The sequence below is a fragment of the Salarias fasciatus genome, chromosome 13 (genome assembly GCF_902148845.1).
Source record: "Salarias fasciatus chromosome 13, fSalaFa1.1, whole genome shotgun sequence".
NCBI classification, from domain to species: Eukaryota; Metazoa; Chordata; class Actinopteri; order Blenniiformes; family Blenniidae; genus Salarias; species Salarias fasciatus.
Window position 1 is genome coordinate 28,413,139 of NC_043757.1, and position 21,728 is coordinate 28,434,866.

At 52.9% G+C, this 21,728-nt stretch overlaps 1 protein-coding gene across 1 annotated transcript; it reads left to right on the forward strand.

Annotated features, from left to right (window-relative positions):
- The first annotated feature begins 5,355 nt into the window (after window positions 1-5,355).
- On the forward strand, window positions 5,356-21,466 carry pitx3 (paired-like homeodomain 3). Its single transcript, XM_030106716.1, has 4 exons — window positions 5,356-5,559; window positions 12,096-12,213; window positions 16,471-16,676; window positions 20,085-21,466. The coding sequence occupies exons 2-4, from the start codon at window positions 12,105-12,107 to the stop codon at window positions 20,652-20,654; spliced, it is 885 nt and encodes a 294-aa protein (XP_029962576.1). The 5' UTR covers window positions 5,356-5,559; window positions 12,096-12,104; the 3' UTR covers window positions 20,655-21,466.
- Window positions 21,467-21,728: the final 262 nt, after the last annotated feature.

Below are 21,728 nucleotides of genomic sequence, written 5' to 3' on the forward strand. Positions count from 1 at the left end.
CAGTAATGAAAGTGTGATCAGTAATGAAAGTGTGATCAGTAATGACAGTGTGATCAGTAATGAAAGTGTGATCAGTAATGAAAGTGTGATCAGGCATTTGACAGTGTGATCAGTAATGAAAGTGTGATCAGTAATGACAGTGTGATCAGTAATGACAGTGTGATCAGTAATGACAGTGTGATCAGTAATGACAGTGTGATCAGGTATTTGACAGTGTGATCGGACAATAATCCAAGCGATCATATATTTAGCAGTTTGATCAGATATCTAACAGTGTCATCAGATATTTATCAGGATGACCAAATAACTGATCGGATATTTAAGCTGTTTCATACATTCAGAGGACATATCTGAGCCTTTCCTTGCAGCTAGCCAGCTAGCTCCCGGTGCTAGCCTGCCCGCAGGCTGCAGTGTCTCCCTCCTCAAGCCATCACACTGCTCTGCTTCACCTCCACCTCCACTACACCTACCCCCGGAGGTTCACACACACCGACACGTACCCCCGGTGCTCCGCGGACGGCTTTATTACCTTTATTTTGCCTTTATGAGGCTGATGTGTCGAAGATGGAGTCTCGCTGCGGCTAATGCTAGCCAGCTAGCCGGCCAACAGTGAATGAAGAGGAGCAAAGTTCAGCTGAAAACGATGAAAAGCCGAGGTGAAAAGGTCAGTCATTCCACAGAGTGATGGCGGGATGTGTCCAGGCGTCGTTACTTCATCGGCCGCGCAGAAAAGGCTCCATGCGAGGAGAAAAAGAGGAGTTTTGTGCAGCTGTCAGTGCTTCTGGTAAACACACTGACGTGGAAAAGCTCTGCGCTTCAACTCAACATGACACAGTTTGATTGACGTGAGGCTGCGGGGCCCGATTGAAGAGCCACCGGAACCTGGATTCAAACTATATCTGTCATGTCTGTAAGGCACATGCTCACAATGTTATTATAACCACACCAAAATCCAATACTGTTCAGAAAATTAAATACTTTCTGCTCACAACAGGAAGAGGGCGGGACAAAAGGCGCACTGGTGCAGCACGGTAGGTTGCACACAGCTGATGACGTCAGCAGAGCGTCGCTGCCATTGACAAATCCGATTCACCAAAAAAAAATGAAATCCAATTCTCCAAAAAATTAAGAAATAAAATCCAATTCACCAAAAGCGTAAAAAATATGAAATCCAATTTAACAAAAGAAATAATAAATAAAATCCAATTCAACAAAAAAAGAAATCTAATTTTCCAACGAAGTTAAGAAATAAAATCCAATTTACCAAAAAATAAAAACATAAAATCCAATTTACCCAAAAAAATAAAAAAAAAACAATTCACCAATACATTTGAAAAAAATCCAATTCACCATAAAATAAGGAAATTAAATCTAATTTTACAAAGTTAAAAAATAAAATCCAATTTACTCAAAATTAAGAAATAAAATCCAATTTACCAAAATAAAGAAATTAAATCCAATCTGTAAACATTTTTTATTAAATTTATCCAAAAAAAAAGAAAGAAAGAAAATCTAATTGTCCCCCCAAAAATCCTGTTCATCCAAAAAAATTAAAAAATAAAATCTAATTTACCAAAAGATAAAAAAAATTCAATCCAATTTACCAAAAAGAAGAGACAGAGAAAAAGACAATAGAAGAGACACAGTGGTTAATGGGTTAACAGCACATGGTGGTGAAGCATGCGGAGTGAGAGAGGAGAGAGGAGAACCTCAGTGTCGGTTCTCCAGCGTTCTTCACCTGCAGCAGCTTCACTAAGAAAAGGTCCAGGAAGTCCTGCAGCAGCTCTCACCTGAAGCAGAGACTGTATCCCCCCTAACAGGACCTGGACCTGGTTCCTCATGACAGGAGCCTGGCAGCTGAAAGCTCTGCTCCTGTTCTGCTGTGGAGAACCGAGAACCTCCAGCAGACCAGCTCTCTGAGAACCAAGTGTTCTCCTGGGACCGTCTGGGACTAACAGCTCTGATGGTTCCTGGTTGTTCAGGGCTTTATAGGTTAAGAGTTAACAGTATTTAATTATGTCGGTTTATGCCTGTTATTTAATTATATCTATCCTAAATGTATATTCAAATTGTGTTTAACTTTTTCTGTGTATGGTTGGGCTTTGTAATTTTCCACATTTCTTTTCGGTGCTGTGCTTCTGTAACTCTGCAATTTCCCCCTGTGGGACGAAATAAAGGACTTTCAATTCAATTCAAAAGAGAAGGATTTTAGGTTCTATTGTAGATTTACCAGGAAGCCAGTGAAGAGAAGCTCATACTGTTCTGATGTGTTCTCCTGCTGGTTCTCCTCAGAACTCCTGCTGCAGCATTTTGAACCACTTGAAGACTTTTTACGCAGAAATAATTTCAGTTTTATCTGAATCTAGGCGGAGAACATTCCGACTCTTTTTCACTTTTTCTGTCTTTCAGACAAACTTCTACTTTGACCAGCTTATCGGTGTGGTCTGGTTCCAGATCAGTAGATCTGTGGATGGTCTGCAGAGCAGTGGGAGTTACGACGCTCATCATGACGACCTTAAGGTCTTCAGAGGGTCTGGCTGAGGCTGCAGGCAGGGGGACCAGGGAGGGACCAGTGTGAGGAACTGCTCCATCAGAGGGCGGAGGCAGGGCGGAGGCAGGATGGAGGCAGGGTGGAGGGTGGAGGCAGGGCGGAGGGTGGAGGGCAGAGGCAGGGCGGAGGGTGGAGGCAGGGCGGAGGCAGGATGGAGGCAGGGTGGAGGGTGGAGGGTGGAGGCAGGGCGGAGGCAGACCGGAGGGTGGAGGGCGGAGGCAGGGCAGAGGCAGGGCGGAGGCAGGGCGGAGAGCCTCCAGCGTTCTGCTGGGTCTGCCCACAGCCTGCATGCAGCTGTGCCAGCAGGGCTGTCCACTGCTGCACAGTGCCGAAACGCTCCAGAGGAGCTTAGCTGACCGTGGAGTTCCCGAGGAAGAGGACAGGCGTCAGAGAGGGTCCAGAGGAGCCGAGGACACGTCTCAGCTGGTCCCGGAGATGACGGTCTCCAGACCACCCAGCTGGAATCCAGCCCCACGGACCCAGACCCACCCGGGTCCAGGACTGCGGATCCCAGCCTGCAGAGACATGGAGGTGAGCAGTCCGCCCGTCACAGCAGGGCGGCTCCACCTGAACCCCTCAGCCACATGGAGCCCAGCAGGGGTCAGGGGTCGCTGACCCCCAGCTCTACTGATGCCGGAATCACAGCTGGAGTTTCATGAAATGTGCCTGACAGGGACGATGAAGCTGGAAATGAAGCCCCGTCCTGAAGCCTCGTCCTGGAGCCTCGTCCTGAAGCCTCGTCCTGAAGCCTCGTCCTGAAGCCTCGTCCTCAAGCCTCGTCCTCAAGCCTCGTCCTCAAGCCCCGTCCTGAAGCCTCGTCCTGAAGCCTCGTCCTGGAGCTTTGTCCCAGGTGTCTGCGGATGTCTTGTCCAGGTTGTCCAGCCTCAGCTCAGTGTGTGTGGGAGTGTGTCCTGTGTCCCTGCGTCTCCCTCAGCCCTGGTGCAGCTGGCAGCATGAGGACCGGCCCGCTGTTTGATCACCTGTAGAAACTGTAGCTGCAACATTTCACCTGTAAGTCCAGCAGCTGGTCCTCACTGCAGCAGGAATGTTCTGAGCCTCAGCTCCCGTCCCTGGACCTGGACCTGGACCTGGACCTGGACCTGGACCCGGACCTGGAGGAGACCCCTTAGCCCCTGTCTGGTCCAGGTCTGGAGGAGACCCCTCAGACCCTGTCTGGTCCAGGTCTGGAGGAGACCCCTCAGACCCTGTCTGGTCCAGGTCTGGAGGAGACCCCTCAGACCCTGTCTGGTCCAGGTCTGGAGGAGACCCCTCAGACCCAGTCTGGTCCAGGTCTGGAGGAGACCCCTCAGACCCGGTCTGGTCCAGGTCTGTGGTCCTGGTGGACCTGTAGCCTCAGCTCCCTGCAGAGACCCGTTGGTGGTCTCCATCAGCTCCCAGAGGTTCTTCTGCTCACTGCAGGTTGGCTCCACAGCTTCTTTGACTTCCTGTCGTCTTTCTATGGTCTCCATGCAGTCCTCCGTTGACCTCTGACCTCTGACCTCTGACCAGGGACCTGCTGCTCACTGCCGATCTTCTCTGGTTCTCTGTGTTCTCTGGAAACATGGTGCTGGATGGAGCGGAGATCCAGAAGATCCAACAGATCTCAGGGGGACCTTTCTTCTTCGTCCTCAGGCTCGGAGTGACCTCCAACTGCTCGTCTTCATCACGCCCGCCTTGTGATGTCAGACCCGCTGTCCGTCCCGGTCCTGGTCCTCGGGTGTCCACGTGTCCCTGGTGTTACCGTGCAGCCTGGATGGAGCAGCTGCAGGGCTCGGCGTCACGTCTCTGCTGGGCCCAGGTGAAGGGGAGACGATTCCGTCCTCTCTGCAGCTCGCCGCTGAGGGAAGACCGCTCTGATCAACCAGGACGTCCTTCACCTCCACCTGTCACAGGGACCGACGGAGACCAGAGCTGCTGACTGAGGAGACGGCCAAAGGAGGGAGCCGAGGCGTCCAGGCACTGCACGAACTATACCGTATGCCCCGATCCATCAGCTGATCTGATCCATCAGCTGATCTGATCCACCAGCTGGTCTGATCCATCACAGAGCTGATCTGATCCAGACTACAGTGATGGAGGCTGAAGCAGCATCACAGTTCTGATAGGAGCCAGTTCAGCTACACACACACACACACACACACACACACACACACACACACACACACACACACACACACACTCTATGTGTCTACGTGGTGTGGGTCCTGGTGCTGGAGCTGCAGAGTGTGGAGAACCCAGAGAACCACTGACAGAACGTCCTCCTCTCCACTGCAGGCCGGACTCACTGTCACCATGGAAACAACACAAGGCAGCTCTGGTTCTGGTTCTGGTTCTGGTTCTGGTTCTGGTTCTGGTTCTGAAACCTGCCCCGCTGGATGACAGAGCAGATGTGAGGAGAGCAGCTCTGTTCTTCATCTACACACCTGACCAGTGGAGGGGGAGAGAGAGAGAGAGAGAGAGAGAGAAAGAGAGAGAGAGAGAGAGAGAGAGTGTGTGTTTGTGTGTGCTTTTTTGCAGTGCGTGTGCTCTCGTGGCCTATAGATAGATAGAAAATAGACAGATAGATTGATATAGTAGATAGATAGCGAGAGAGAGAGAGAGAGAGAGAGAGAGAGAGAGAGAGAGAGAGAGAGAGAGAGAGAGAGAGGCCGTCCCTTCTACAGTGAAGCTGTCACACACAATATTTAGCAGGCCTCCCCCTCCCTCCTCCCCCCCCCCCCCCCCCCCCCCCTCCCTGCCCCCCGCCCCCCCTCCCTCCCTATACTCTGCGTGGGGATCAAGCCTCACTCTTCCACAGCCTTCATGTCTGACAGCACTGAGGGAAGGAGGAGAAGAAGAAAGAGGAGGAGAAGGACCGCGAGCGCCTCTCGTCTTTTCTGACTCTGCGCGCGCCGGGGAAACTTTTCGTCCATGTCCGCAGCGGGCCCGAGGCCAGGACAGCCCGCAGCCCGCCGCAGAGCCGCCCGTCGCCTTCTCCACGGATTAATCTCAGCCGCCCGGGACGCCATGTGAGTTCTGTCCGCCGCGCGCGCCGTGCGTAAAGCTGGGGTTCCAGAGCAGGGCGGGCCGGCCGGGGCCGGAGGAGGAGATGGAGACGGTCCGGCTGTCAGGGAGGAGGGAGGAGAAAATCCTTCAGAGATGAAAGTCTTAAAAAACACAAAATACAAGGACACACGGCCCACGGGCCAGACCAGGCCCGGCCGTGGTTCTGGTCCGGTCCTGATGAGCCGTCAAAGCAGCAGGTTTTACTGAGAGACTGTTTCAGACATAAACCGATGTTTTGTTTTGTTTTGTTTTGTTTTGTTTTGGGTTGTTTTTTCTAATCTAAAAAGTGCTTCTCTCTGACTGAAGCGGCCTCTCCAGGAGTCAGCTCTCTGCACAGAAAATTCGGATTTATTTCACTTTATAAAGCTGAAGTAGAGATGAGGGAGTCACCGGACTGAAGAGTTCAGCAGCCTCTGCTTTATTCTGCTCTCTCCTCTGGATCCTGTCTCCATTCTGTCAGAATATCAGTCTGGATGAAAAAAAACTCTCCTCTTCATGTAATTCGGTTTAAATCGTGCGCGCGCGTGTGTGTGAGCCCGGTTGCCCATCAGTCTAGAAGCCGTCTGGTCCTGTTCTTTCCTCCGTGTGTGTGTGTGTGTGTGTGTGTGTGTGTGTGTGTGTGTGTGTGTGTGTGTGTGTGTGTGTGTGTGTGTGTGTGTGTGTGTGTGTGTGTGTGTGTGTGTGTGTGTGAGGCCTGTCGGACAGCTGCTCCGCGCGGCCTTTCCGCTCCTGCGGCCGCAGTGTGGAGGATCACGGCCCGGGCTGTGCGCGTGTCTGGAGGGCCGGGGTGTCTGGAGGGCCGGGGTGTCTGGAGGGCCGGGGTGTCCGGGTCTGAGGGACAGGGAGGAGGAGGAGGAGGAGGAGGAGGAGGAGGAGGAGGAGGAGGTGGAGGTTTAGGTGGAGGTGGAGGCCCGGCGGAGCGCGGAGCGCAGCAGCGGCGCGCCGTGCGCTCTGCGTTCAGCGCGAGGCTCCGTTCGGCCTGAGCCGCTGGAGCGTTTACACTTTACACACACTTTATACACACTTTACACACACCTTATACATACTTTACACACACGTCCCCAGGTAAAGCAGAGACAAACACCCGCAGTAACACAAATAACACAACATTAACGGACCGCAGTCCGCGCACCGGCGTCTCTCTCACTCTCCGCTCACGCGCTTTGTTTTATTTTCATAAATATTTTTAAGATAAATATATATATATATAAATCCGTTTTAATTCAGCGGAACAGAGAAAGCCACCTCTTCCAGCTCTCTCCTTTAAACAGGCTAAAAACACCTTTTTTTATTTTTTATTTTACAACGACAGAATATTTTTTGCTGTCTGTAATTTAGTTATTTTTCGTTTATAAATTCAGAAATAAAACGCATCAGCGTTTCGGTTCAGAAATGTAGTTTAGTATGGTGACATTCAGCGCCGGAGGGTGATTCTGATTCCGCTCAGACCGTCGGGCCGGTTCTGGCCTCTTTTGCATCCCCTGCCTCAGGACGTAGGAAAATGACATTTGTTTAATCCGGACTCCGTTTGGCCTCGGGACGGAATGGAAATCTCTGCTGTGAGCCCCGGACCGGTCCCGGTCTGCGCACCGACACGGACGCGGTTCCGGGATCCAGAGGTCCGGGACGGGAAGGACCCTGATCCCAAATAATATTTTATCATTCAGAGGGGGTGAGGGGGTGATCTGCTGTTCCTCCTCTCATTTCCCCTTCACTCTTTATTTATCCGGATTCATGGAGAGCTTGGTTTAACCCGCTGATTTTAAACGCAGCAGAAAATCACGCATTTATCCTCCGTGGATATTCCAAATTATTATTTCTGAATATATGTGTTTTTTTTAATATATTGTCGAATTAAAATATTCTAATCTCGTTTTATCGTGCAGGGTTATTGTGGGAAATGAAAGCGCAGCGTGGAGAGGACGGAGGAACAAAAACTTTAGTCCGAACGAATTATTCAACGAAAATCAGAATTCTGATTTACGATGAGAAAATAAACCCGCAAAAATAGGAAGAAAAATCCAGGCGGGTGAGAAAATGTCAGGAGTAAGAAATTTTATCTTTTAAAAAAAAAGTCTGAATTATTAGCAAAAAAACAAAACAATTCCTACATTTAAATCCGAATGAGGGAAAGAATTCTGGCTCTTATGCTGGATAAGGAATAATTCTTATTTTAACGCCTGGGTTGTGAGAGGCGGTGGAACGGCAATCGAACCCCGCGCCCGGCGGCCGCGCGGCGGGCCGCGGGCCCGGCTCTGTAAACACCGGGATGGTTGTTGAGTCCCGGGCCGCCGGTGTTTCGATCAGCCTGATGAATACTTGATGTGTTAATCACTGCTCGGGACTTCTATTGGCCTCCACACACACCATTATTCCCGCGCGCGGCGCCGCAGGAGCGCGCGGCCGCGCCGCCTCAATCATATGCAAATGGCTGTTATAGGAGGGCAGAAATTAACATCTACAAACACTGGACTGAAATTCCATCTGCCGCCGGCTCGAGGAGGCCCTTAATAAGTTCTCAGACAGCAAAGTGACACACATCTTAATCAACTCTTAATCCCGGGAATTAATTCTCCACGCGTTTATGAATAATTCCCGCGCAGGGAGGCGGGCTGCGGCAGATGGACCCGCAATCTCCCAAAAACCCAAAACCAGGGGTTGGGCTCCATTATTATTTTGATTATTATCAGCAGATATATATTTTAATGAGGCTGCTGCCACTTGGCGACTGCTAATGCGCGCACGCACACACACACACACACACGCGCGTGCGCGCGCGCGCAGTCTCGTATTTCTATCCTTGTGGGGACCTTCCATTGGCTCCCATTCATGTCTAGCCCCTAACCCTGACCCTTACCCTAACCCTAACCCACACCACAACAAAGCCTAACCCTAAAGAAATGTTTTTGCACTTTTACTTTTTTCAGTAACAACAACATGGTCAAGAAAACACTGTTTCTCCTACTTAGGACCGGAAAAAGGTCCCCACAAGGCACGTCGTTCCACGTTTTGCTATCCTTGTGGGGACATTTGGCCCCAACAAGGATAGAAATACGAGAACGCACACACACACACACACACACACACACAGAGTGTTTCGAACCCGGAGTCGTCCACTGTGAGGTGGCAGGGCTAACCACTGCTGCTCTCCCTCCTGTGAATCAGCTCCAGCGCTCACGGTCGGATTTTCATCCACCTTCATTTCTTTACTGAAGAAGCCCCCCCCCCCCCCCCCCCCCCCCCCCCCCTCACAGTTGCTGGTTTGAATCCATGTACCTGCTGGACGGTATTTGCCTCTGTTGGTGTCTGACAGTCTGGCAGGTGAGACAGGAGGACGGGGGTTTGTGGACAGGAGCCTGGAGCTGGACCCCCAGCAGACCCAGGCAGACCCCCCTCTACTCTCTGGTTCTCTGGTTCCTCTGTGGGCCTGTAAGTGATGTGGATTAATCTGGACTCATTCATCAGCCTTGGTCGGTCTAGCAGAAGTCGAGCAGGGGTGTTCAACCTGCGGCTCTGGAGCCTGGTGTGGCTCCTCAGCCCCTCTGAAGAAGCCTGAAGAAACACTGCAGGTGTTTTCATTACAGCTCCACAGGGCTGTTGGGAATAAAACATGTTCAAGTAAAATTGGTAAAAACAGCAAAACCACAAGAAATGTGGAAAAGTGGGAACAAGCGGCTCACATTTCATCAGATGGTCTCGACTGAGCCTGGCTTCAAATCAAGGATGAAGCTTCCTGAGCCGCTCCCGCCTCCTTTAAAGGTTCAAGGTTCTTCATGGATCCAGAACAGCTGGACGCTGAAAGGACGCTTCTGCTGCAGAACCTGGTCTGGACTAACGTGGGTTCATTTTGATCCATGTGGGTCCTGATAAATTCTTATTAATCCAGATGAATCCAGATTTATCTAGATTAATCCTGATTAACCCAGATGAACACAGATTAACCCAGATTAAACCAGATTATTCTAAATTAACCCATATTAATCCAGATTTATCTGGATGAATCCTAATGGACCTGGATGAACCCAGATTAATCCGGATTAATCCAGATGAATGCAGGAGTTAACCCTGCCAGCAGCCTCTCAACAGATTGTGTTTTGACATTTTCAGACCCACCTCAGGTTCAGGTCCGGCTCAGGTTCAGGTCCAGCTCAGGTTCAGGTCTGGCTCAGGTTCAGGTCCGGCTCAGGTTCAGGTCCGGCTCAGGTTCAGGTCCGGCTCAGGTTCAGGTCTGGCTCAGGTTCAGGTCCAGCTCAGGTTCAGGTCCAGCTCAGGTTCAGGTCTGGCTCAGGTTCAGGTCCGGCTCAGGTTCAGGTCTGGCTCAGGTTCAGGTCCAGCTCAGGTTCAGGTCCGGCTCAGGTTCAGGTCCGGCTCAGGTTCAGGTCTGGCTCAGGTTCAGGTCTGGCTCAGGTTCAGGTCTGGCTCAGGTTCAGGTCCAGCTCAGGTTCAGGTCTGGCTCAGGTTCAGGTCCGGCTCAGGTTCAGGTCCGGCTCAGGTTCAGGTCTGGCTCAGGTTCAGGTCCGGCTCAGGTTCAGGTCCAGCTCAGGTTCAGGTCTGGCTCAGGTTCAGGTCCGGCTCAGGTTCAGGTCCAGCTCAGGTTCAGGTCCGGCTCAGGTTGAAGAAGAAGCAGTTCCAGAGGGTCTCTCTATCCAGTGTGGTTCGCTCTGCTCTGCTACGCTGACGGAGGCCTCAGTCTCTCCCTCTGGACTCTGGAAACCTCCTTGATAACATCAGTTCAGAGAGTCTTTTCCATCAGCAGAGCAGCTGAGCTCCACTGGACCCCCCCAGGAGCAGATCCTCCACAGAGTCTACTTTTGGACCAAAACCCTCCAGAATCCACCATCATTTCCCAGCCAGCCGACTCCTGAGCTTCCTCCAGCTTCCTCCAGGTTCCTCCAGGTTCCTCCTGCTTCCTCCAGCTTCCTCCAGGTTCCTCCAGCTTCCTCCAGGTTCCTCCAGGTTCCTCCTGGTTCCCTCAGGTTCCTCCGGGTTGGTCTGAGCAGTGGACGGTCCTCCGGGAGGTGGACCCGGGTCCAGGCTCTGGGACTCACCTGCACCTGCACGGCGGCGATCAGCCCGTCTGATCACTGCATGATGGACAGGAGACGGTCAGCGAGCTGCAGGACTCTCCCAGAGAGCGGCGTGAGGCGGCGGTTCTCCAGGAGAACCCGGCAGGTTAAAGTCCGGCGGTGCAGCTGGTCAAGACTGGAGCTCAGGCGCCGTCCACTGTTTGTCTCCTGCAGAGAGACAGCGTGTTGGACGGAGGAGGCTCGCAGCAGGGCTGCCGTCTGGAACCTCCTCAGTCCCTCTGTCCACCTCACGGTCTTGAGATGGACAGATCAGTCCCCCCTGGTCCCTGAGGCGTCTCCTGGTAGAACAGAAGACAATCCCCCATCAGCAGGTCCAGCTCCTTTTCTAACATTGTTCAAAATAACCAATCAGATCAGACCTGAGAGGAGCTTCAGTCAGAGAGTCCAGACCCTCCGCCGGCCGGGTCCAGAGAAGTGTTCTCAGTGGAGTGACTCCAGAGCGGGCCGTGTGTGTGTGTGTGTGTGTGTGTGTGTGTGTGTGTGTGTGTGTGTGTGTGTGTGTGTATACACTCGTATTTCTATCCTTGTGGGGGCCAAATGTCCCCACAAGGATAGGAAAACCTGCACGACGTGCCTTGTGGGACCTTTTTTCGGTCCTAATGAGGGGAAACAGTGAAACAGTGTTTTGTTGACCATGTTGTTGTTACTGAAAAAAGTAAAAGGTCAAAAACCTTTCTTTCGGGGATCCAGTGTGTGTGTGTGTGTGTGTGTGTGTGTGTGTGTGTGTGTGTGTGTGTGTGTGTTGCTCTGCTGAGCAGCACCTCAGTGAAATGTCACAGTGTTTTGTGTTCCACTGGTCCAGAAGGGGGGCCTGTTATAGGCCTGATGTCAGAGTCCTACTAAACAGGGAGACAACTGCACCCCCCCCCCCCCCCCCCCCGGCACACACACACACACACACACACACACACACACACACACACACACACACACACACACTCACACACACTCACACCACCCTCCATGGAAAGATCCAAGAGAAAATAGAAACAGAATACACACACAATCTAAACAAATAACCACACACACTACAATCAAGAGGGGGCAGATTTAGATCTGCCCATACTTTGGGTGTGTGTGTGTGTGGGGGGGGGGGGGGGGGGCAGCTCTGGAGCCTCAACTGGACGCTTCTGAATGTTACTAATGATGAGGTGAGCGCTTCATAACAGAGCTTGTTTTAGATATTTTCCATTTTCCGTGTCGGGTCCCGATTCTCGTGAAACAGTCTTCATCAGTCCGGAAGGATCCAGATCAAACGGGACACGAGCACGAGCACGAGCACGACCTCAGCACCGGAACACGGTTTTAATGGCGGCTTTTAATAATTCACTTCCTTGTGTGTGTGTGTGTGTGTGTGTGTGTGTGTGTGTGTGTGTGTGTGTGTGTGTGTGTGTGTGTGTGTGTGTCCACAGAGCCTGCTGATGGATTTTAACCTGCTGACGGACGGAGAGGCCCGCAGCCCGGCGCTGTCGCTCTCAGACTCCGGGACTCCGCAGCACGACCCGGGATGTAAAGGCCAGGACACCAGCGGTGTGTTCTCACACACACACACACACACACACACACACACACACACACACACACACACACACACACACACGGATGTCGATCAGACCGGCGGATCAAACTGCAGCGATGCGCCAAATTGAAGAAAATGTGCAAAGATCTGACAACTGATTAAATAGGCTGTAATTGTTTATTATTATTATTGTTATTATTATTATTATTATTATCATTATTATCATTATTATTATTATTATTATTATTATTATTATTATTATTATTATTATTATTATTATTATTATTATAAGCCGTGTTGTTAACAGATCGCTCCTCAGCAGAATTTCTTCCACAGAACACAAACTGCTGCTTTCCTGCAGCTCAGTGAGCGGACTGGACTGGACTGGACTGGACTGGACTGGACTGGACTGGACTGGACTGGACTGGACTGGACTGGACTGGACTGAAGTGAAAAACGGAGCGTTGATTTTCTGACCCGGGCCGGGTGACAGACCGCTGGCGGAGAGCAGGTCTCCCGTTTCTCCGTTCTGACCCGGTGATTCCGGGTTTCTTGGAATTAAACCGAGCTGCTTGTTCACCTGAAGTCAAATTATTTTCGCTGATTCTCCCAAATGAAGATCTGCCGTCCCGGCTCTCGTTTGTCAGCCAGACGGCCGGTGCGTCCTGCCGCGCGCACTTTACGCGCGTTGCGTGTTTATGTTGCAGCTCCTCTCCTAACGCTCCGACGGGTGTGTGTGTGTGTGTGTGTGTGTGTGTGTGTGTGTGTGTGTGTGTGTGTGTGTGTGTGTGTGTGTGTGTGTGTGTGTGTGTGCGTGTGCGCGCGCTGTCCGGGTGGAGGCCGGGAGTCTGGATGGGTCCGCGCGCCCAGGCTGCGGCCTTGTTAAACTCTCAGGTGATTTGCGTCGCTGGCGTCGGACCGGACTGGGGCTCTGGCGGCGATCAAACCGAACCCGGCGGGACTTTGAATATGGAAATCAATTGCAAAGGAGCGCGTGAGACGCACTGAGCGTCGCGTCCGCCGCGGGACTCCCGCAGCCTCGCGGCGCAGCTCGCGCTCCAAAATCAGACAACTCTGTCCCGCAAACCAGCGAATACTGGAAATACCAGGCGTGTGTGTGTGTGTGTGTGTGTGTGTGTGTGTGTGTGTGTGTGTGTGTGTGTTAGGCCTTTGAAAGGACAATTTGTTGTTCTCTGATCTAAACTGGAACTTAGGAAGACGGCTGTAATAATTTAGAGACATTAAAACAAAGCAGCAGAATCTGAATCTGAAGTGATTTACTTTCTAAACTTCACTGAAACAGACGAAAAACAGCAGGAGAAAACATGAAGGACGAGCTGTGCAGTGGAAAGCCTGAATTCTTCTGATTTACAAAACGAAGGTGTCAGTGTCTGTTCCAGGAGCAGACTCTGGATCAGTAAAGCTCTTCCTGAGGACCTGGGGCTCTGGATCAGGACCTGAGGGGTCTGGATCAGGATCTCGGGGGTCTGGATCAGGACCTCGGGGTCTGGATCAGGACCTGGGGGTCTGGATCAGGACCTGGGGGTCTGCAGTACCTGTGGGCTGGATTCCCTCCCGGGCCACTGAGGCCTGAGCGGTGCAGCGGGTCCTGGGCGGGTCTCAGCAGGAATCCTGGCTGCTGCCGGTCGTTGTGTGTGAGTTCCGGGTGTGTGTGAGTTCCGGGTGTGTGTAACTCAATCTATTGCTAAGGTGTGTGTGGGTCGGAATTCAGTCCTAACAAACTGTGAAAGTCAAAGTGTTCTGCAGGGAGAGGTGGAGCAGGACCTGGACCTGCTGCTGCCCCGGGCCTGCAGTCCGCCACCTGACGGCTCCACCCAGAGCCCCGGCTCAGGAGGAGACGGGGAGGACGGGGGGACGGGAGGGACGGAGCAGGTGTCCTGACAGGGCCTGTGTTTGAGCTGCGGTGGTTTTGGCTGGGAGACAGGCCTGTTAGGAAAGTGTCACCTCCCTGTCCGTCCCTTTGTCTCCAATCAAAGCCGCTCTGCAAACAGGCGGCGGCGGCGCAGCGCGGCTTTGTGCTGCTTTGTGCGTCGGTCTGAATGCAGCCTTGACTCCGGCCTGTGCTGCCAGGATAAAAGGCTGCCACACCTTGCTGCGCCGGGCTGACGCCTCCGCCGCGGGCGCCCAGCCCGGCCCAACGGCCGCGAGAGTCCTATTGTCCCCCAGCGTCCCCCGAGCGCCACTGCAGTGTGTGTGTGTGTGTGTGTGTGTGTGTGTGTGTGTGTGTGTGTGTGTGTGTGTGTGTGTGTGTGTGTGGGTGTGTGTGTGTGTGTGTGTGTGTGTGTGTGTGTGTGCGCCGTTCCCCTGGTTCTCCTGCTGTGGACCAGGTTGGCAGGTGATCTGTGTGGAGGCCGGTCGGCCCTCTCTCTCCTCCATTGTGCTCCAGACTTCGGCGTTAAGTGACGGCTTATCCGGCGTGGGTTTCCCGCCGCCGGCCGGCCCGGCCCTTATTGGTTTTGCCGGTGGCCCTGCGGAGCCTCTTGTTAAACCCCGCTGCTCCAGAGAGCTAAGCCCTGGCCAAACAGCGGCCGGCCCGCCCGCCACAAAGGCCTGATCCCGGGATTAGCCGCCACTCATTTCGCTGCTTTCTGTGAGGTCCTCAGATTGCGGGGGGGAGAAGCGGCGGAGGGGCGGAGTCGTAACGTGGCCGCTCGGCGCCCGGGGCGGGCGTCGGCGCTCGCGAGCCGCAGGCTGAACTCTGGGACTGGGGACGGCGTCGCCATGGTGACGGAGTCGAAGTCAATCCCAGTGCTCTTTCTCTTCTCGGCCCGGTGTGAGCAGAAACAGGCCGGCGGCCGCTCCGGAGCTGGTGTCTCACGCCGCCCGTGCTCGTGCACGTGCACGCCGCAGGACGTATGAAGCAGGACTGAACTGTGTGAGCGTGCACGGCGGTGCTGCTGAATGCACTGATCACACAGCTGCGGAGAAGACCTCCAGATCCAGATCCAGATCCAGATCCAGATCCAGATCCAGATCCAGATCCAGATCCAGAGGAGCTGCAGATGGAAATGAAGCAAATTAAACATCCAGAGTGGCTCTGTCCACACTAGTCCCAGCATGAACCAGTTTACCAGGGGCTGAACTGGTTTACCAGGGGATGTTGTACCAGCAGTAGGAAGTGTAGAGCATCACTGGATGGTGTCTTATGTCATGAAATAATCTTTCATTCTGGAGTTGAGAGAGAAACAGTAAAAATGATTAACACTCAGTGTGAACTGCTCTGTCTCCTCGCCTCCCGTTCCAGTTTATCCATCTCTAAGTCCAATATCCTAAGCTTCCTTTTTTTAATTTCAATGTCCAGATCAGTCACCTCCAGATTCCTCTTCTCCCTCTGAATCTTCACCTCTGCCAGCTCTACCTGTTTCTGCAGGTGTTTGGGACGGAGCACCAGATAGTTTGTGAACTCTGCAGAGGAAGCACGGCAGGATGTGTCTCACACAGATTTACTTCAGCCGAGAGGAGACCTAGAACGTTACGGCTTGATGCTGAGGAGGTGCAGTCTCTGGGTCCTGGAACAAATATAATATTAATATATAATATTTCTATGTCTGGTTTTCACCTGCTGCAGGTTCTGTTCTGGCCGGACAGGTTTGTTCTTCATGATGAGGGATGGAACAGAACACAGCAGGAGAACAGCTGATTCTATAGAGAACACGACACAGAGGGGAATGTTCTGTGAACCTAATTCTACGTCACATAACCCGAGTTCCGTGCACTCCTCTGGGCCACATTAAAGAAAACACCAGGATTTATTAGTGGACTTGAAAAGTCCTCACTCCATCCTGGACCTGTACTGAGGACAGAGTCTGTGGAGGACAGGGTGTTAATGGGACATGTGTCCCTCCTGCTTTACAACAGTCCTGTTCCTTTCTTGTGGATTCTATGTTTTACTTCTTCTTATAGTTGAAGGAGCGCTGCCTGCTGGTCTTGTGTCCTTGTTCCATTTTCAATCAGTGATTCTGGGATCGATCTCCTGGTCTTCATAATAACGCTGTGAACGGATCCTGATGATCCACACTGGACTGGACTAGCCGCGTCTTTTCATCCTGGCTTGGCAAACGTGCAACCGATTAATCCGACAAAACACCCCCGGTTGTTCCTGGTTTCCTCCTGGTTGTTCCTGGTTTCCTCCCGGTTGTTCCTGGTTTCCTCCTGGTTGTTGATGGTTTCCTCTTGGTTGTTCCTGGTTTCCTTCCGGTTGTTCCTGGTTTCCTGCTGGTTTCTGATGGTTTCCTCCTGTGCCGCAGACACAGAGAAGTCCCACCAGAACCAGCTGGAGGAGTCCGGCGCTGACGACGGCTCCCTGAAGAAGAAGCAGCGGCGGCAGCGGACGCACTTCACCAGCCAGCAGCTGCAGGAGCTGGAGGCCACGTTCCAGAGGAACCGCTACCCCGACATGAGCACCCGGGAGGAGATCGCCGTGTGGACCAACCTCACCGAGGCCCGGGTCCGGGTGGGTACTCCTGTCCTCAGCCCCATCCTGACCAGACTCCGGTCTGACCCCGCAGGAGGTTCCAGCTCTTTCATGGTTTCTGAAGAGGAACTGAATCACATGTTCATGTCCAGGAACCAAGACCTTCACAGCCTGGTTCATGAAATCCTGCTGTTTTACTGCTGTGGGTCACATGGCATCGTTGGCATACTGCAGACCCCTCTAGACCTGCAGACCCCTCTAGACCTGCAGACCCCTCTAGACCTGCAGACCTCTCTAGACCTGCAGACTTCACTAGTCCTGCAGACCCATCGAGACCTGCTGACCTCACTAGTCCTACACAGCAAATTTTCCAATGTTGAATTAACTCTGAAAGTGTTAAAGAGTGGTCTTATATATACACTTTTGTAGTGTTAAAATCTCAACACTGACCAGTGTTAATTTTCTAATGCTGACCCTCTGTAGAGTCATATTAATATTCCTCTCTGTTGACCAGTGTTCCTATTTAACTCTATACAGTGTTAATTCTTAGAATGAACACTTTAAAGTGTATATTTTAACACTTACATTTAACACTACAACAGTGTATATATGAGACCACTCTTAACACTTTCAGAGTTAATTCAACACTGGAAAATTTGCTGTGTACAGACCTCTCCAGACCTGCAGACCTCTCTAGTCTTGCAGACGTCCTTTTATTTGCCGACTGTTGCCTCCAAACAACACAGCCTCTCATCCAGGCACCACCCTCCTGCCCCCGTCCCCTTTTAGCCCTGGCCCCGCTATCACTCCATAAATAAGTGTTTCGATGCCGTCTGGACTTTTCGTCACCTCTGGATTGCAGGATATAATTAACCTTAAAACGTGAGATTTATGATTATTTTCCTTCATTTGTCAGCGTGACGCTCCTCTGCAGCCACTGGTCTGGGGTCACACACACTTTTAGTCCAGGACCTGAGGTCTTCCCACCATAACCACTTCCCCCCTTTAGCTCATCAGAGACCTCTGAGAACACGATTAAAGTTCTAAATTCATTTCAGGTCTTTGAAGAAGCCGTCAGCGCTGTGGAGAGAACATAGATGTCTGTCAGCGTCTCCTGGAGCAAACTCCAGTGAGCTCCAGAGGGGCTGTAGATCCAGATCCAGAGGGGCTGTAGATCCAGATCCAGAGGGGCTGCAGATCCAGATCCAGAGGGGCTGCAGATCCAGATCCAGAGGGGCTATAGATCCAGATCCAGAGGGGCTGTAGATCCAGAGGGGCTGCAGATCCAGATCCAGAGGGGCTGTAGATCCAGATCCAGAGGGGCTGCAAATCCAGATCCAGAGGGGCTGTAGATCCAGATCCAGAAGGGCTGTAGATCCAGATCCAGAGGGACCATAGATCTAGAGGGGCTGTAGATCCAAAGGGGCTGTAGATCTAGAGGGGCTGTAGATCCAGATCCAGAGGGGCTGTAGATCTAGAGGGGCTATAGATCCAGATCCAGAGGGGCTGTAGATCCAGATCCAGAGGGGCTGTAAATCCAGATCTAGAGGGGCTGTAGATCCAGATTCAGAGAGGCTGTAGATCCAGATCCAGAGGGGCTGTAGATCCAGATTCAGAGGGGCCATAGATCTAGAGGGGCTATAGATCTAGAGGGGCTGTAGATCCAGATCCAGAGGGGCTGTAGATCCAGATCCAGAGAGGCTGTAGATCCAGATCCAGAGGGGCTGTAGATCCAGAGTGGCTGTAGATCTAGAGGGGCTGTAGATCCAGAGGGGCCTTTGAGCCCCATGTGGCTCTACAGCTGAGGTGCAGACCTCTGGTTGAAGTAAACTTTCCTGGTAGCAGTGAAGTTTTTTAAATCTGGAATGACTGATTGAAGGATTTGGACAGATCTTCAGTCCAGATCCAACAACAGGCCTCCTGCTTGGACCTCAGCCTGGTCTGCTGGCATGTGGAGTGTGTGGGGACGCTGGGTGTGTGTCTTCAGGAGACAGGAGTGTGTGGGGACGCTGGGTGTGTGTCTTCAGGAGACAGGAGTGTGTGGGGACGCTGGGTGTGTGTCTTTAGGAGACAGGAGTGTGTGGGGACGCTGGATGTGTGTCTTCAGGTGACAGGAGTGTGTGGGGACGCTGGATGTGTGTCTTCAGGTGACAGGAGTGTGTGGGGACGCTGGGTGTGTGTCTTCAGGAGACAGGAGTGTGTGGGGACGCTGGATGTGTGTCTTCAGGAGACATGAGTGTGTGGGGACGCTGGGTGTGTGTCTTCAGCAGCTGTGGTGCAGTGTGCTGAAACAACCTTGACATTCAGGCTGGGACTCAGACCTGGACCCCGGTCAGTGCGGATCGAGTGGCTGTCCTTCGTGGGGTTTCCCCGCCGCCGCTGGGCGCCATGGAAAACTCGCAGTCATGCACTTTCTGGCCGTATCAGTGGTCGGCAGCATTCTGCTGCTGGAATAACAGAGGCTCGGGTGATGGGCGGCGTGTGCCAGGGGCCGCCGGGGCCGCCGTCAACACCACAAACACCCATAAAACTTTTATGAGGATTAAAGTGATAAAACATCTGATACCAGATTATCCTACCGTCAGGCTAATAACACAGGTGTTAACAGCTGACCAGCACGCCGCTCGGCCCGCCGCCGTCCGTTCAGCGCCATTCTTCGCTAAAGTTTGTCCACAACATTCCACACAGTTTCCATTTGAAACCCTTAATTTTGATTTTCCACTAAAGCTTTAATCCTGTTCATAACCCCCCAAAATAGGACCATCAGATGACAAATGAGAAGATTGCCCTTCCCTGACATTTCTTTCATTGAGATCTCATTATTCAAATAAGTGACTGATTAGTTTTAATAAGCCTGCCTAATATGACTGTTTGAGGAAACACTCCAACTTTACTCTCCGGGATCATTATGTCTTTCCAGATCCAGCGCGGCGTGCTCGTGATATTACTCAAGCTGTTTGACAGGGGTTAGGATCCTCTGTCTGCATATGCACAAGAATTACTCTTTATTGACTCTCAAAGAAAAATAACTTCCTGCAGAAGAACCCAAAAGAGTGGAATAAGTGAAAACCTGTGTGTGTGTGTGTGTGTGTGTGTGTGTGTGTGTGTGTGTGTGTGTGTGTGTGTGATGTTAAATGTACTTTCTGGACTCTTGAGAACTTGTTCGTCTCCGACTCTTCGTGTTTCTTCACTGAGTAAATGGACGGGTGGTTCTGGGTTCTGAGTTCTGGGTTCTGGGTTCTGGGTTCTGGGTGAACCAACGCTGTGCGGGGGATCACTGCAGCTCCATCAGTTCGGTCTAAACCTCATACTGGGGCAGACCCTGCTGGTTCACTGATACTGACGGATCAGGTGGACTGGGAGACCAGCCGGTCCAGGTGAAACAGATCCGGGCTGGATCGGCCGGTCTGCCGCCCCCCCTGAGCTCCTGTCCTCCTGTCTCTGCAGGTGTGGTTCAAGAACCGGCGTGCCAAGTGGAGGAAGCGTGAGCGGAACCAGCAGGCGGAGCTGTGCAAGAACGGCTTCGGCGCCCAGTTCAACGGACTCATGCAGCCGTACGACGACGTGTACCCGGGATACTCCTACAACAACTGGGCCGCCAAGGGCCTGGCCAGCAGCCCGCTGTCCGCCAAGAGCTTCCCCTTCTTCAACTCCATGAACGTCAGCCCGCTGTCCTCCCAGCCCATGTTCTCGCCCCCCAGCTCCATCCCCTCCATGAACATGGCGTCCGGCATGGTGCCGTCGGCGGTGGCCGGAGTGCCCGCCTCGGGCCTCAACAACCTGGGCAACCTCAACAACCTCAACGGCCCCGCGGCGCTCAACTCGGTGGCGGTGACGGCGGCCGCCTGCCCCTACGCCTCCACGGCCGGACCCTACATGTACAGAGACACCTGCAACTCCAGCCTGGCCAGCCTGCGGCTCAAGGCCAAGCAGCACGCCAACTTCGCCTACCCGGCCGTGCAGAACCCCGTGTCCAACCTGAGCCCCTGCCAGTACGCCGTGGACCGGCCCGTATGAGGGGTCACCCTGGACCCAGTGGACACCTGTGGGCTTCAGTGGACCCCACTGGACTCCATTAGACTCCACTGGACCCCACTGGACCCAGAGGACCCAACTGGGCTCCAGTGGAAACCCATGGCCCAGTCCATTAACCCCCCCCCACCCCCATCTGATGTGCTTCAGACTGACTGAGGCTCTGACTCTGACCGGTTCTGGAGTGGTGGGTCAGCCAGAAGTGGACCAGGTCTTCACAGGACACGGGATGCGTCTTCGCTCCGGGACTCTTAGACGTGAACCGACCAACAGCCTGAAAGGATTTCTCCACATTATTCCCATTTTCCTTTCTTTCTTTCTTTTGAGCTGCATGAGTAGAATAAACGTAGACGCCATGAACACTTCAACCGGACTGCTCGACGCCTCGCCCGGCAGCGCCGCCGCTCTGCCGCCGCCGCCGCAGGCGGAGGACCTGCTGAGTCAGACAGAGGATGTATATAACGGACTTCTTTCTGTTTTGTATGTGACAAAAATATATGAAAATGTAGTTCTATAAAGGTGAGAAAAAGCATGTTCTTCAAACGCAGAGGCCCTGCAGGTGCATCCACATCGTCGAAGACCCCGGGAAGGTCGGAGGTCACCCCGGATGGAGGGGGGGGGGTGACTGTTCGGCCCTGGAGAGGAACTTGAAGCACGTCTGAGTTCAGCAGATTGTGAAAAAGCCATGTGTGTAGGTGTGTGTGGTGTAGGGAGGCGGAGTCCCGGCTGTAAGCTCCGCCTCTCCTCCTGCTGTCGCCGCTCTGTCTCATTAAAACTCCATTAAAGGACGTTTCTACCAGCTGCACACGGACGTCTGTGTGAAAACACCGCGTTCTCACAACAGCCAGCCGCCGCCATGGCGACCGCAGCGGCAGGATAGAGATGTTCCCGGGGCCGGCCGCCGGCGATCCGGTGACACGGTGGGAATTCACAGACGGCGTGCCAGGGTTACGTAACGGCCCGGGGGAGCCAGGCGTCCCGCCAAGCTACGAGCGAGGGTGAGCGGCCCGTCAAGAAGAAGCAGCCCCGCCCTCTCCCTGCCGCCCCGCCGCCTCCCTG